The sequence below is a fragment of the Dendrobates tinctorius genome, unplaced genomic scaffold (assembly GCF_039654945.1).
Source record: "Dendrobates tinctorius isolate UK_male_01 unplaced genomic scaffold, ASM3965494v1 ptg000107l, whole genome shotgun sequence".
In the NCBI taxonomy this organism is placed as follows: domain Eukaryota; kingdom Metazoa; phylum Chordata; class Amphibia; order Anura; family Dendrobatidae; genus Dendrobates; species Dendrobates tinctorius.
This window is the reverse complement of record NW_027361775.1, coordinates 37,799,795-37,815,304: the sequence shown is the minus strand read 5'-3', so window position 1 is coordinate 37,815,304 and position 15,510 is coordinate 37,799,795. Positions and strand designations below refer to the sequence as shown.

General features: G+C 45.8%; 1 protein-coding gene across 4 annotated transcripts in view; it reads left to right on the top strand.

Annotated features, from left to right (window-relative positions):
• The window catches only part of TNK2 (tyrosine kinase non receptor 2), a 331,563-nt gene that overhangs the window by 152,083 nt on the left and 163,970 nt on the right, over nucleotides 1-15,510 (top strand). The window contains exon 1 of one of the 4 annotated variants that reach the window (XM_073589365.1): nucleotides 6,452-6,562. The exons of 2 other annotated variants lie outside the window; for them this stretch is intronic. Coding sequence is in view for 1 of the 2 variants with exons in the window: in XM_073589362.1 (XP_073445463.1) it covers nucleotides 7,530-7,538 (9 nt within the window). In the remaining variant the exon portion in view is untranslated. Of the gene's footprint in view, nucleotides 1-6,451; nucleotides 6,563-7,389; nucleotides 7,539-15,510 lie in introns of those variants that run through there. One more of the 4 variants, XM_073589362.1, reaches the window with a different exon arrangement.

Sequence of the window (15,510 nt, the reverse complement as noted above, 5' to 3'; positions counted from 1 at the left end):
CAAGTGGGGTTCATTTGTTTATCAATTACTAATAGGATTAGTAATTGATAGGCGTCTTATTGACGTGTGGATTTGTAATTTCATTGTGAGGTATGTGGGAGCAGTTGTTTGTGTAGGGGTTGGACATGCTCGTCATTCCAAGGCAAAAATGCCAAACTGCGCTAACCTGTACTCACACATACTGTCCTAAGGCTAGTTTCACATTTGCGGACGAAGATGCTGCGAAGGGCTGAAGACTTCCTCTCTGAAGCTCCGCCCACTGCCACACCTCCTCCGGTCAGCTCCGCCTACGGCCACATACTTCTGCATGCAGCCTGCGTACCCTATCTTTAACATTAGGTATGCAGGTCGTGCGGATGTATGCTGCTGCCTCCGCATGTGTCGTTTTGATGATGCGGCGAACAAGACAAATTCCAACATGCTGCGTTCGACGCGGGTAGCCGCATCGTCAAAACGACGCATGCGGAGGCATCCGTATACATCTGCACGACCTGCGTACCTAATGTTAAAGGTAGGTACGCAGGCCGCATGCGGCCGTAGGCGGAGCTGACTGGAGGAGGTGCGGCAGTGGGCAGAGCTTCACGGAGGAAGTCTGCAGCCCTCCGCAGCTCCTCTGTCTGCAAATGTGAAACTAGCCTTACACATATCCCACACATAGAGAGACCGCCACGGTAGGCCATATTGTTAAACTCCTAATAGTTACTGCTTAACAATGACCGCTACAATGCACCATGACATTAACAGTAAAAATGCCCTCCTACAGCCACAGCGTCCTCCTTTAAGTCCAGCCCCCATGCAATTATTGGTGCCCTCCATAATGCAATGAGCATCTGCCACAATTTCCCATGTTATAAACTGCAGTTTATTAGCCAGAGTGCCCACATGAAAAACAGCACAGTATAATTAAAGATTGGGCAATGAAGGAGCAGGGATAATCTAAACACACTGCTGTTATTAGTAAAGCGAAGTTTCGGCTGCCGAATGCTGGCTCTCCATTCTCAACATGTCACGTCTCTGTCAGACTCAGGGCCTGCTGTTCCGGCTTCAGCCACTAGGAGGCACCGGACTGGCATGTCGCCGCCAGACACGGGGCCTGCTGTTCCGGTCTCGGCCACTAGGAGGCGCCGGACCATCACTTCGCCATCAGACTCGGGGCCTGCTGTTCCGGTCTCGGCCACTAGGAGGCGCCGGACCGTCACTTCGCCGTCAGACTCGGGGACGGCTGTTCCTGGCTCGGCCTCTGGGAGGCGCCGTGGATCACCCGTGGGTGATGGTGGTGACAGTGAAGGGGCTCCTGCGCAGGCATCTTGTGGGTGCAGGATCCGCCCCTCTGTCAGTCATCAGGGGGTTACTGCATCACCATCTGGCCTAGTCCTGGGGGCGGTCCTAATGACATCATCAGTCCGGAAACCTGTGAGGGATGACCTGATCCCTCAAATACCTTGGGACTGGTCTTGCCAGCCGCCGGATATATTCTTGGTTCCCCTGCGTGCTACTTTGTGATTTGCTATAGTTAACTCTGACCTCAGCCTGGATTTCTGACCATTCTATTGTCTGCCATTTTTGTACCTCTGCCTCTCTCCCGATTTTTTACGCTGACCTTAGCTTGGATTCCTGACCCTTCTTCTGCCTGCTGATTTTGTACCTTTGCTGCCCTCCTGGTTTTTTACTGACTTTGGCCCGGACTTTAGACCCTTCTTCTGCCTGCTGATTTTGTACCTCTGCTGCCCGCCGGCCTCCGACTCCGGCCTCCGGACCACGATTATGGGTTTTAGTTTCAACTCCTTGGCGGCCGTTCTGCTCTGGTCCACTGCTCCTCTAGACAGCTACCCCCTGGGCCTTGCCACAATTCCAGATCCCTGTATAGGGGTTACGGGTCTCTGAGTTACTCATGGCGCTGTTCCTACTGCAGTCCAGATTCGCAGACGGTCGCCACACATCAGTAGTGTGATCTTTTGTATGGTTTACGGTATCTCTATGTGAGCTCCTGCCTACCCCTGTCTCCTGTATTGGGTGTTATAGGCGCTATGACATTTGGACAAGGGTTTGTTTTGTTTTTGTAAGCAATTGAAAATTCTAGTTCATCTGCTGTAAATACAGTCATTTATATTTTTTGCCAAATATTAAACTAGTCATTAAAGGGTTCTTAACACTTCTCATGGGTTATTTGTATTGTGTGCTTTGCAAGGAACTACTCGCTTATGTTAGGCATTTTACCAGTGTAGCCTTTCACTGAGTATGGATCAGTGAAAGATCAGTCCAGGAGGAAAAAAAAGCAGACTTCTCTCATAAGATATATTGCAAAATTACTTTGTTTCATGTGTTCTATTGATTTATGAGAAATTAAAATGATGGTTACCGTGTTACAGCGGGTAGTGGGTAGTAAGTAAGACCTACGCTTTCAACTTCGTTGTCGACTGGAAAGACACGAAGCACAAATAGGTTGTTATCTGGATAACAGTGTTAAGAGTTGCATTATGGTGCTCACCTGTTCGGGTTGTGTGCACACAACTATTGCTGATGCTTAAGGTTGCTGCAGACCCACGATAGGATGTAAGTGCAGGTAATGGAGAAACAAATGGATTAATTCTGAAGAAAAAGTTTATATATTTCTAAATGCGTTGACAAATAAAACCACGTATACTTGGATTGGCATTGTTCATCTTTCCCATACGACAGTGCAGAATTAACCCATTTGTTTCTCTATTACCTGTACTTCTGAACTTTATGGGCTCGTCCCCTGTATAACAACATGGCCTCAGTGTGCATATACTAGTGGGATATGCACTGCTGCATAGTGGCATGCGTTGAGAACAAGAAAACATAAAAATGATCAATGTAAATCAAAAATAATATCCCATGGAGGTCTGGATTTGGAAGGATACTCAAAATCAAAGTGGAAAATCAAATTACATGCTGATCCAACTTCAGTGGAAATGCCTCAAGACAAGGAAATGATGCTCAGTAGTGTTTGTGGCCTCCAAGTGCCTGTTTGACCTCCCTAGTACACCTGGGCATGCTCCTGATGAGGATGTTGTCATGAGGGATCTCCTTCTAGACCTGGACTAAAGCATCCTCCTACTCCTGGACAGTCTGTGGTGCAACGTGACGTTGGTGGATGGAGCGAGACTTGATGTCCTAGATGTGTTCAATCGGATTCAGGCCTTGGGAACGGGTTAGCCAATCCATTGCTTCAGTGCCTTCATCTTTCAGGAACTGCTGACACACTCCAACCACATGAGGTCTGGCACTGTCCTGCATTAGGAGGAACCCAGGGCCAACCGGACCAGCCTATGGTCTCACAAGGGGTCTGAGGATCTCATCTTGGTACCTAATGGCAGTCAGGCTACCTCTGGCGAGCACATGGAGGGCTGTGCGGCCCTCCAAAGAAATGCCACCCCACACCATTACTGACTCACTGCCAAACCGGTCATTGCTGTGAACACTTTTGACCTGGCTTCTGAGTGTGGGCTCCCTCTGGTGGTTGCTGCTGGTATTGGAGCTGGTCTGGCTGACAGAAGTCAATTACCTGAGGATGATGATTGGAGGTCAGGTGTTACAGACTGGGGAGATTTAAGTGAGCAACCTTCCTTCAGTGGTTGCCGGTGATTTGGTTTTCTTCCTGAGCATTTTGGAAGTGCTTGCCTCCTGTCGTCCTGCATCTTTCAGATAAGTTATTTGTCTTCTTGAATCTTTTTGCATTTGATCCATTTTTGCTTTGCTCTGATTTTGGCTTTGCTGGGTGAGTCAGCCTGGTTGCCTGCTGGGACCTGTGCTAGACTCTGTTCCATATGTTACAGCTTATGTCAGTCTTATCAGTATCTTTGTTTTGCACCAGTTCCCACCAGAGTTCTGATTTAGTGGGGGAGAGGTCCTGTGGCCTCAGTATTTTTGCATATCAGATGTGTTGGATTTTTCTGAGGGTTTTTTGTGTGATTGCAGACTGTATCCTTTCCTGTCCTGTTCTATCTAGACAGTTTGGGCCCAATCATTTGCTTACTCTATTATCTGCCTGTGTTTTGTGCTTCCTCTTGTCTCACCGGCAATATATGTTCGGGGGTTATCTATTCCTTTGGGGTTCTACTCCGGGGCAGTTTAGCTTTCCCATTTCTTTCTTTAGGCTTAGTTAATTCTTTGGCTGTGCCGAGGTGTCTAGGGCATCGTAGGTACGTCCCACGGCTAATTCTAGTTATGTCGTCAGTTTAGGGGTCTGCAATCCGCTTAGCTACCAACCTCTCTGATTATCTAGTTGCCTTGCCTGCTATCTGCTATCCTCCTCGGTTACCTAATCATAACAGGTCATGCTGCAGGATGTTGCAGGCAGCAGGTCGCTCTCTACGGCATCTCCAGACTCTGTCACATGTGCTCAGTGTGAACCTGCTTTCATCTGTGAAGAGCACAGGGTGCCATTGGCGAATTTGCCAATCCTGGTGTTCTGTGGCAAATGCCAAGCCTGCACGGTGTTTGGCTGTGAGCGCAACCCCCATCTGTGGACATTGGGCACTCGGACCATCCTCATGGAGTCGGTTTCTAACAGTTTGTGTAGACACATGCACATTTCCTGCTGGAGGTCATTTTGCAGGGCTCTAGCAGTGCTCCTCCTGTTCCTCCTTGCACAAAGGCTGAGGTAGTGGTCCTACGGCCCCCTCCACGTCTCCTGGTGTACTGGCCTGTCTTCTGGTAGTGCCTCCAGCCTCTGGACACTACGCTGACAGACACAGCAAATCTTCTTGCCACAGCTTGCATTGATGTGCCATCCTGGATGATCTGCACTACTGTAAGGCTGTGTTCACACACAGCGTTTTTTTAGCGGTTTTTACCACGGTTTTCACTATAAAACCGCTATAAAACCGCTAAAAATAAGCTGCACAGTCATTTCTATGCATTTTGCACCTTTTGTGCACATTGATGCGTTTTTTACCGCGAAAAAACCGCATTGCGGTAAAAAACGCAGCATGCTCATTAATTCTGCGGATTTTCCCCGTTTTAGGCCTCTTCCATGCGGTTTTAAACCGCTGCGGAAAAAAACCGCATCAAAAACGCATCAAAACTGCGCAAAAAACGCAAGCGGAAAAATAGGTGCGGTTTCTGGGAAGGGATTCAGGTTTTTGAGCAGAAAATTTCTGCAACGTGTGCACTTAGCCTTAGGGTTGCAGATCGCACTAAAAATAAAATATAAGGAAGTGCGATCGCTACCCGGGGTCCACCGTGCAGAGATGGAAAACTGCTGTTCAGTAATGGCGGAGCACTAACTGAACACCGGCGGGTTAACCACTGACCCGGTGTGTACAGGAGCAAACTCTGTTACTTCACAGAGCTGCTGGCACAAATTCCGGAGCCTGTTGCCTTCACTGGACTCGGCAAAGGGAGCGCTAGTGTAGAGTCTCAGGACTCTGCCCCAAGGACACAGGGTTAGAGTCCCTCTTGACTCACTAGCGTGCGGCACCGCAACTGCGATACCAGGAGAACGGAATTAAAGAAAACCGCTACTGGAGCATGCAGCGCCGCCCTGGTGGACGCCACTAACCAGCCTAGCTTAGAGCAGGATAGCTCACTATCTGCGCACGGCGCCGCTCTGGCAGACGCTGCAGTATATGTGGTAATGTGGTGCCTTGTGCTGATTGGCACACTCTGGCGCTAGCATGTGTGAGGAGCTGGGAGCACTGCGGCACTAGGCAGTGCCACAACTCGGTGCTGACTCTAAAAACCCTATTTCATGCACAACCAAGGAAGGGAGCCATAATGAGTCATTCAACTGTCAGAAGCATCCATCATCACACGCACACTTAGCCATTAGAGTCTATACTAGTGCATGGCCGAGGGGCCATGCGAACCTTTTATAGCAGCGTCCTTCTGGGACCTTCTTGATGGTCCAGTCGGAACAGGCACGGGACCTGAGCCCTGAATGCCAATGGGAGGTTGAGCCACGAGCATGCTCAGTGGAGCGAAAAAGGGACTTAATCCCAGGAGCTGCTCGCCGCTGGCTAGTGCAGGCTGCTATAGCTGAACCAGGGATGGCAGCAGCAAGCAACCAACCTGACAGCACTAGCTTGAGCAAGACGCTGGGAAGGACGTCTTTGCTGAGCGGGCTCCTTTGCGGCCGAGACTGAATGGGAGACTGCAGAAGGCAAGGCTTGGGATTCCTCCTGTGCAGAGGGAGAAACCTGATGCCTAACAACTACCTGAGCCACTTGTGTGGGTTGTAGTCCGTCTTATGCTACCACGAGTGTGAAAGCACAACCAACATTCAAGAGTGACCAAAACATCAGCCAGAAAGCATTGGTACCGAGATGAGGTCTGTGATCCCCACCTGCAGAACCACTCTTTTATTGTGGGTGTCTTGATAATTGCCAATTTCCATCTGTTGTCTATTCCATTTGCACAGCAGCATGTGAAATTGATTGTCAATCAGTGTTGCCTCCTAAGTGGACAGTTCGATTTCACAGAAGTTTGATTTACTTGGAGTTATATTGTGTTGTTTGTTCCCTTTATTTTTTTGAGCAGTGTATTACACTGCAAGGCTGGTCCCACACAGCTCTGATGTGGAGCATAGAAATCCGAGGTATGTGAAGCTCCATCCCCTGTGGCTGTGCATGTCATCCTGACCAGGTTGGGATGAGGTTTCCTGGGAGAACGCTGACATGTCTGGCACTCCTATAGCATGCTGCTGCTGTTCCTATATACCACCCAATGATGGCTGTTCAGTGACTGCGGCTGGATGTGACCCTAAGGGTACGTGCACACGCTGCGGAATGGGGTGCGGATTTGGCCGCGCGGATTTTGTAAAATCCGCAGGTCAAAAGACCTGCGGTTTTGCCCTGCGGTTTTTCATCTCCACAATGGAGGAGATAGCAAACTGCAGCGGAATCCGCAGAAAGAATTGACATGTCAATTCTTTCTGCGGTTTTGAAACCACAGGAAAACCGCGCGGAAAAATCTGCACCGTCTACACAGCGGTTTTTAATATCCATAGGATATTATGGTACTGTACACCGCAGCTAAAACTGCTGCGGATCCGCAGCGTGTGCACACACCCTACTGCTATAAGCTGCGGTGTAACGCCTTCACTAGAGTATAACATTGACATGTGCTCAGAGGTCTGCGCTTCTCAGTGTTTTATGGAAATTAGTTTTTGCCATGGTTGTATTTTTACAATTAGCAACATTTAACTGCAGCTAGCAGGATGTGATCTGTGCATGTTCCTGTCGGCTGCTGTGGTGCGGTGCACATTGTTCTGTATACTTGTCACACCCCTGAACCTCGTCATTCCATACAATGTAGTAGGTGACAGGTTTTCTCCCTAAAAAGGGCAGGCTGTGTACAGTCCTCTTCCCTTTTTCCCGGTCTCTGCCAAATGTGCTCAGCCTGGTGGGTGGCTGTGACTGGGAACCCTGCAGATAACTGGTAGCCTGCCCGGGCCCTTTAAGAGCTGTGTGACATCACGCTCACGTGGTTGAGAGTGCAGCAGCCAGGCGTGTATGGGCTGCTGCTGCTGTCATGCTTCAGGTTAGACGCCTGAGCACAGAATCATGCTGGAGGTAAGGCAGCGCTGTCCCGGGTCAGGCCCCCTTAACCCCTTCACTGTACCTGCTGCAGGATAAAAGAGAGTCTGGAGGACTTTGCTTTATTGGTGATGATTCTGGATGTACGAGTTGTAGTGCATTGCTCTACTCCACCGAGGCCAGATAGTGTGAGGTGCTGTCATTTAGTCAGATGTGTCCATTGGACGCCTGATTCTGGATAGATCAAAAATGAGGCTGGGTGTATTGTCCATTACACAAATATTGGAGACTCGGTCTCTGTTGTCTTTCCTCCATAGAGGAGAATAAAAAGCATCAGTAATGTTCGTATGCCACCAGGTTATCAAGGAAGATGGCCTAGAAGACTGCAGATATGATAGAACTAGAGAACATGTTTTTTGTCCCCAAAGAATTTCCCCCTGCAAGAATAAATCCATAGATGGTGAGAAGAGGCAAATCAGCCTCAAACCAGCAAAGTGGTTATTTTATTTATTATGCTATCTTATTCCAAAGCACTTTACATACATTGTGAGCCCAATTGGGGACAGTGATGACAATCTAAACTCCCTATCAGTATGTCTTTGGAATGTGGGAGGAAACCCATACAAACTCCTGGCAGATGTTGTCCTTGGTGGGATTTGAACCCAGGACCACAGTGCTGCAATGCTAAACATTGAGCCACCACCGTACTGCCCATGTAATTAGGCGCAATTGTTAAGCCTGCTGGTGTAATGTTTAGTACAGACAACAAGTTTCAGGTAACTTTAAAGGAATGTTTCCAGCTATTGATTTAACATTTTAGATTTTACCAAATCTCATTCACATACTGCTGGTAAAGCCATTGCATCATATCACATATGCCTGTTATGCTGTGAATTTTCTTCTTAGATCTTTAGATTTTCTTTTTGTAATCCTGGCATGCCATCTTCCCCTAGCGCATTTGGCTATTCTCTATTCTGGTAAGTGTTGCACATCCACATGGGGTTTTATCAAGTCCTTTACTTTACCCCATCATCCAGTTCTGATACTCGCTTACTAGGTGGATGGGTCAGCATGGGCACACTGACCAGTCAGCAGGCATTCTGCCTTTTAGGCTATGTGCACACGTAGTTTTCGGTGGTGCGGATTTTGGAAAAACCGCAGGTCAAAAACACCTGCGGTTTCACACCTCTACAATGGAGATGTGAAACCGCAGCGGAATCCGCACAAGCAATTGACATGCTGCGGACTGTAACCCGCAGCAAATCCGCACGGAAAAATCCGCAGCGTGTGCACAGCATTTTTGGTTTTACCATTGGAAACAATGGTACTGTACAACGCAGCAGAAACTGCTGCAGAGCCTGAAACGCTGCAGCTCCGCAGCAGAATCCGCACCTTGTACACATAGCCTTAGGGCTCATACTTCTCTGCGAGGAAAACAGACAAGTGCAATCCAGTAAAAAAAAAAATGGATTGCAGTCTGACCAATGTTAAGCTATGAGTCACAGCTCATCCACGATTTCCTTTTCTCAGCTGAAATCAGACTGAGAAAAAAATCGCACCATGCTGCAATTATCCTAGTATCTGGGACTAGATTGACCAATGCAAGTCAACGGGTGCTAGAAAAAAAATTGCACAACACTCGGACCTTAGGCCTGTTTCACATTTCTGTTGCCATCAGTCAAAATTCACCGTTTTGCAAAAAAAAAATTCGCCATTTTTTTCTCATTGACTTGCATTAGTGGCGGATTTTGACGGATGGTCATCCGTTGGATCCGTTTTTTGACGGATCCGCCAAAATTTTGGCGTCCGCTGACTTAAGTGGGCGGACAATGAAACGTTTTTTTGTCTGCGTCAAAGTAGCGGATAGCAACGGATCCGCCGCTATCCGCCAATTGGTATAATGGTCGCCTATGGGCAGCGGATCCGTTGCCAACCGTTAATTGACGGAATTCGGGAACGGATCCGCTTTTTTACACTGAGCATGCCCGGAAGAATTTCCTTACCAGAAATTTAACCCCAAATTCTCTCTCTCTCCGGCGGATTTGGACTGCCATCAAAAACTGGAAATGTGAAAAAGGCCTTATGAGTGCCGTTTGATTTTTACACACCCATGTTTTTTTTTAAAATGCCAGCAATTCATCTGCCATGTACAGTAAAATCAGTGTGACCCGACAGGATAGATATAAACGCATTAGACTAGATAGATATAAAGACATCAGTCACAAATATAATTATTACAGTGTTTGTGTAGCTTACTGTACATGCTTTTTTTTTTTTTTTTTACATACTAAACTACTTTCTGAAATAATGGCTTGGGATCCCCCGACATTTTATTAACCAGCAGACGGAAAGCCGGATGTTCCCAGACTGTTAACCTTTTTCCAACGTGGTCCGTAATAATACGTCCCTGTGCCCTGGTACTTATTGATGCGGGATAGATTATTACGTCCAGGCCATCGTGCGTGCACACAGGCTGATTCTGACAGCTGACACCCGGCACTAAGTGTCAGGAGCGGTCCTGCACCAATCCCAGCACTTTAACCCCCTAAATTCTGCAATCGAACTCGATCGCAGCATTCTGGGAGCAGGCAGAGGGAAGACAGCCCCTCTTCCCTTGGATCGGAGGGGTCATCGCAATGTGTCCCTATCCTTACAATAGTGGCCTGATGTTGTCATGACGACATCTGGGTCACAAGAGCTAGTAAAAAGTTGCTACAGTAGATCATGCGCAGTGCATGATTAGCAACATTATCTGTCTGTGCAGAGATGACAGTTTGCACAGCATAGGGATGCCGCTGCTTTCCCATGCTATACCAGTGATCAGCCAGCAAAAAATGATAGTCCCATAGTGGGGCAAAGTAAAAAAAAAAAAAAAAAAAAAAATTATAAATATACTTTATAAAATCAAAAAATAATTAAAAAAAAAATCAAAAGATGTTGTACTCATCAAATATTTGTGTGAAAAAAAATATAAACAATAAAAGTACACATTTGGTATAGCCGCGTCTGGAACGGCCCATCCTATAAAACTGTGCCACTAGTTAACCCCTTTAGTGAACACTAGAGATGAGCGAATTAGGGTTAGGGCTTATTCGGCAAGCTATAGATATAGAGCCCAACAAACAGGCTCTCCATGCATATGTCGTGACTGTCACACAGCCGCAGCACATACAGCTGATCAGCCGGAGCAATCCAGGAAGCCGGGTTCCCTCTGCAGCTTATTCGGTAAGCCCTATAGCTTGCCGAATAAGCCCTGACCCGATCAAATTCGCTCATCTCTATTGAACACCATAAAAAAACAATGTTTTATCATACCGCCGAACAAAAAGTGGAATAAAACGCGATCAAAAAGACTGATCTAAATAAGCATGGTGTCGCTGAAAAAGTCATCTTGTTCCAAAAAAACAAGCCCCTATACAGCTCCATCAGCGGAAAAATAAAAAAAGTTATAACTCTCCGCATAAAGCAATGCAAAAATAATTTTTTCTATAAAACAATTTTTATTGTGTAAAAGCACCAAAACAAAAAAAGCGATATAAATGAGGTATCGCTGTAATCTTACTGACTCAAAGAATGAAACTGCCTTTTCAGTTTTACTGCGCACGGAACCCCCCCCCCCCAAAAAAAAAAAAAAAAAAATCCTGAATAGCTAATTTTTGCTGATTCTGGCTCCCAGAAATCGTAATAGAAAGAAATCTGAAAAGTCATGTGCCCGAAAATGGTACCAATAAAAACGTCTCCTCATCCCACAAAAAAAGTTCTCACATGACTCTGTGGGCCATAATGTGGAAAAATTATAGCTCTCATAATATGGTGATGCAAAAACAATTTTTTGCAATAAAAAACGTATTTTAGTGTGTGACAGCAGCCAAACATGAAAATACGATATAAATCTGGTATCGCTTTAACCGCACCGACCCGAAGAATAAAGTCACCTAATTACTTATACCACACAAGGAACAGCGTAAAAAATAAATAAAACCAAATCTTCACCTGCTGTTGTTGTGTTTTTTTTTTTTTTTCCCTTCTAATTCTGCCTCCCAAAAATCGCAGTAAGGCTTGACGCACATTTATCCTAAGCTCTATGCTGAGCGCTTACACCGGGGTTTCCGTGTAAATCTCTGAAATATGTGATTCCGACGGAAACTCTGGCCGAAAATTCCCTATAATGAGGGATGTGGAGACACTGGACGCTGTCTGACCTGTGGTCCGATGGTGTCCATCTTTCTATTATTGCATAAAAGTGCCATTGGCCACAGTTTTGTGCACTTCTGAAAAGAAGGACATCGCTGAACAGAGTCCAGAGTAAGTCTGCTGCCTCATTATAGTGAATGGATCCCTCAGGAGTTTCATCTTAATCATGTCACTCAGAGATTTAAGACCCCGTTACACATAACGATGTCCCAGCGATCCCACCAACAATCCGACATGGATGGGATCACTGGGACATCATTATGCTGATCGCTGGTGAGCTGTCACATAGACAGCCCCTCCAGCGATCAGGACCAGCGAGCAAGCTGGTTTCTAATGTAAACATCGGGTATCTAAGAGTCGCTCGGCTCCTGGATACCCGCTGTTTACATTAGAAACCAGCATCGCTGGTCTCTCGCTGCCACACACAGCGATGCATGCTGGCCAGCGGGAGTCCAGCGATCAAAAAATGGCCCAGGCGGATCGAGCACGGTCACTGATACCCGGCAGGGGGGCTGGTCGCTGATCCTCGTCACACACGCTGTGGCGTCACAAAATCAGCGATCTCGCTAGCGAGATCGCGGTGTGTGACGGGGCCTTTAGATGGAAAGTAACTGCTCAGCGTAGAGCATCGGATAACTTTTATCTCCTTAATTTTATGTAAAACGTTCCCAAAGAAAGCTTCAACTCAATCCACAAAAAAAAGAAAGCCCTCACTCAGGTCTGTCATCTGTTAACGGAAATATATGGAGCTTCCACGTTACTGGTAGTACCAAGGCTTTGGAAAAGCGAAATGTCTCCATAACCCTCCAAAAGAAATTCAACAAATTCTGCACTCCCAAATTCAAATGTCCCCTCCCTGCTGAGCCCAGTGTACCTAAACCACATATAGCGTCCACATGTTTGGCATTTCTGAAGTGATGAGAGCCCACCTAACTTACGGGTGAATGTCTCCAGAAGCATGGGCTGGGCATAATGTACTGGTGACTGCAACTCACTGGTCAATACAGTATACTGGTCACTACAATGGCAGTTTGCAATTTTCACTCTGCAACATTCATTGCTGCTTGTTCTGGAAAACACCCATGGAGTCAAAATCGGCACAACACCTGGAGATAAATTCCCAAAGGGTTATAATTTCCAAAATCTGTTAATTTGATGGGGGTTCTGCTCTTCTAGCAAATAGGGCTCTGTATATGGAGTCCTCAAACTGTTCTAGGAAAATTTGCGTTCCAGGAGGCAAATAGCGCTACCCTCCTTCCGAGTCTCTCCGTATGGCAAAGTAGTTCTGTACAGCCACATATGGGGTATTGCTACGTTCAGTTGAAATTGTGGGACAAATTATGGTGCCATTTCTACCCACTTGTGTGAAAGTGTAAAAATCTGGGGCTAAAACAAAATTTTGGTGGTAAAAATGTAGTTATATTTTTTTTTTCTTCACTGCCCAATGGTATAAAATACTGTGACACACCCATGGTGTCAATATAATCACTGCACCACTAGATAAATTCATTGAGAGGTGTAATTTTTAAATTGGGGTCACTTGTGGGGACTTCTGCTGTTCTGGTTCCTCGTGGGCTCTCCCAGTGGGTCATGGCACCTGCAAACTATAACAGTAAAATCTGGCGCTCCTTGACTTCTGAGCTTTGCACTATGAATGAAAAATATTTCCCTTTTACATGTAGGGTATTAGCGCACTCAGGAAAAATGGAGCTCCGTTTGTTGTAAAAAAGAAAAAAAAATAAATTCTATTAGCGCTTAGAAAATGTAAAAACTTGGGGCTAAAATAGCGTTTTAGTGGTAAAAATGGAATTTATTCTTTCTTCACCACTCGGTGGTATAAAACTCTGTGACCCACATGTGGTGTCAATATGATCACTGCATCACTAGATAAATTCATTGGGGAGTGTAGTTTGAAAAAATGAGTTCACATATAGGGGGTTTCTGTGGTTCTGACACCTCAGGGGCTCTGCTAATGTGACATAGCGCACTCAAACCATTTCAACAAAATCTGAACTCCAATATGGCGCCTCTTCCCTTCTGAGCTTTGCACTGTGCCTCAAAAGTAGTATTTCCCCACATATGGGGTATCGGCACGTACTCAGGAGAAATTGTACAACAAATTGTTTGGTGCAATTTCTTCTGTTACTCTTATGAAAATACAAAATTTTGGGCTAAAATAACATTTTTGTGGGGAAAATGTGATTTTATTATTTTCACGGTTCAACGGTAGAAACTACTGTGAAGCACCTGGGGGTTCAAGGTGCTCACCACAAATCTAACTATATTCCTTAAGGGGTCTAGTTTCCACTGTTTAGGAACATCAGGAGCTCTCTAAATGGGACATGGCATCCGCTAATGACTCCAGAAAATTTTACTTTCATAAAGCCAAATGATGCTCCTTCCCTTCAGAGCTCTGCCGTGCGCCGAAACAGTGGTTTTCTCACCCCCCCCCCCCCCCCCCATGGGGTATCGGCATGCTCAGGAGAAATTACACAACAAATTTTGGGGTCCATTTTTTCCTGTTACTTTTGTGAAAATAAAATAAAATTTGTATCTCGAGTAAAAAAAGAAAATAATTTTTGTGAAAAAAAGTTAGAGAATCTGTCACCCTTTTTTTTTTTTTTTTTTTTTGGTCTTTCAGCTGCCGGCATAGACATCGGGGGCTTATCTACAGCATTCTGTAATGCTGTAGATAAGCCTCCGATGTAAACTGAAAGAGAAGAAAAACACGTTATATTATACTCACCGAGGTGGGCGGTCCGGTCCAATGGGTGTCGCCGTCCCGTCCGGCGCCTCCTTTCATGCGATGACGTCCTCTTCTCCTGTCCTGTAATGGATGCGGTGCAAGCGCACTGCTCTGCCCTGTTGAGGGCAGAGCAGAGTCCTGCAGTGCGCAGGCGTCGGGAGAGGTCTGGCACCTGCGCACTGCAGAATTCTGGTTTGCCATCAACAGGGCAGAGCAGTGCACTTGCACCGCATCTATTACAGGACGGGAGAAGAGGACGTCATCGCATGAAGAATGGAGGCGCCGGACCAGACCGCCCACCTCGGTGAGTATAATATAACGTGTTTTTCTTCTCTTTCAGGTTACATTGGGGGCTTATCTACAGCATTACAGAATGCTGTAGATAAGCCCCCGATGTCTATGCCGACATTCAAAAATTCCTATTAAACACCTGAAGGGTTAATAAACTTCTAAATGAGGTTTAGAGCACCTTGAGGGGTGCCGTGATTAGAATGGTGTCACTTTTGAGTATTTTCTATAATATAGACCCTTCAAAGTGATGTGTTCCATAAAAAAAAATGGTATTGTAAATTTTTTTTGAAAAATAAAAAATAGCTAGTCAACTTTTAACCCTTATAACTTCCTAAAATTGTGCTGATGTAAAGTAGACATGTGGGAAATGTTGCTTATTAACTATTTTGTGTGACATTTATCTGTGATTTAAGGGCATGAAAATATAAAGTTGGAAAATCGCAAAATTTTCCAAATTTTGCCAAACTTCTGTTTTTTACCACTATCATGAAGTACAATATGCCACAAAAAAAATTTCATCTCTGAATCACTGGGATCCGTTGTAGAGTTCCACAGTTATTGCCTCATAAAGTGAATTGTAAAAATTGGCTTGGTCATTAATGTGTAAACCACCTTCTGGGGTAAAGGGTTAATCAGCTGAAAACTGCTCCAAAAGCAGATGTAACTGAGCTATGTACAGGTGATACACAGAAATCCATACATTACCAGTGGCTCCAGACATGTACTGAAATGAATGTACTTGCAGCTGTGTGCAGCCCGTACTTCGCATACTTATGA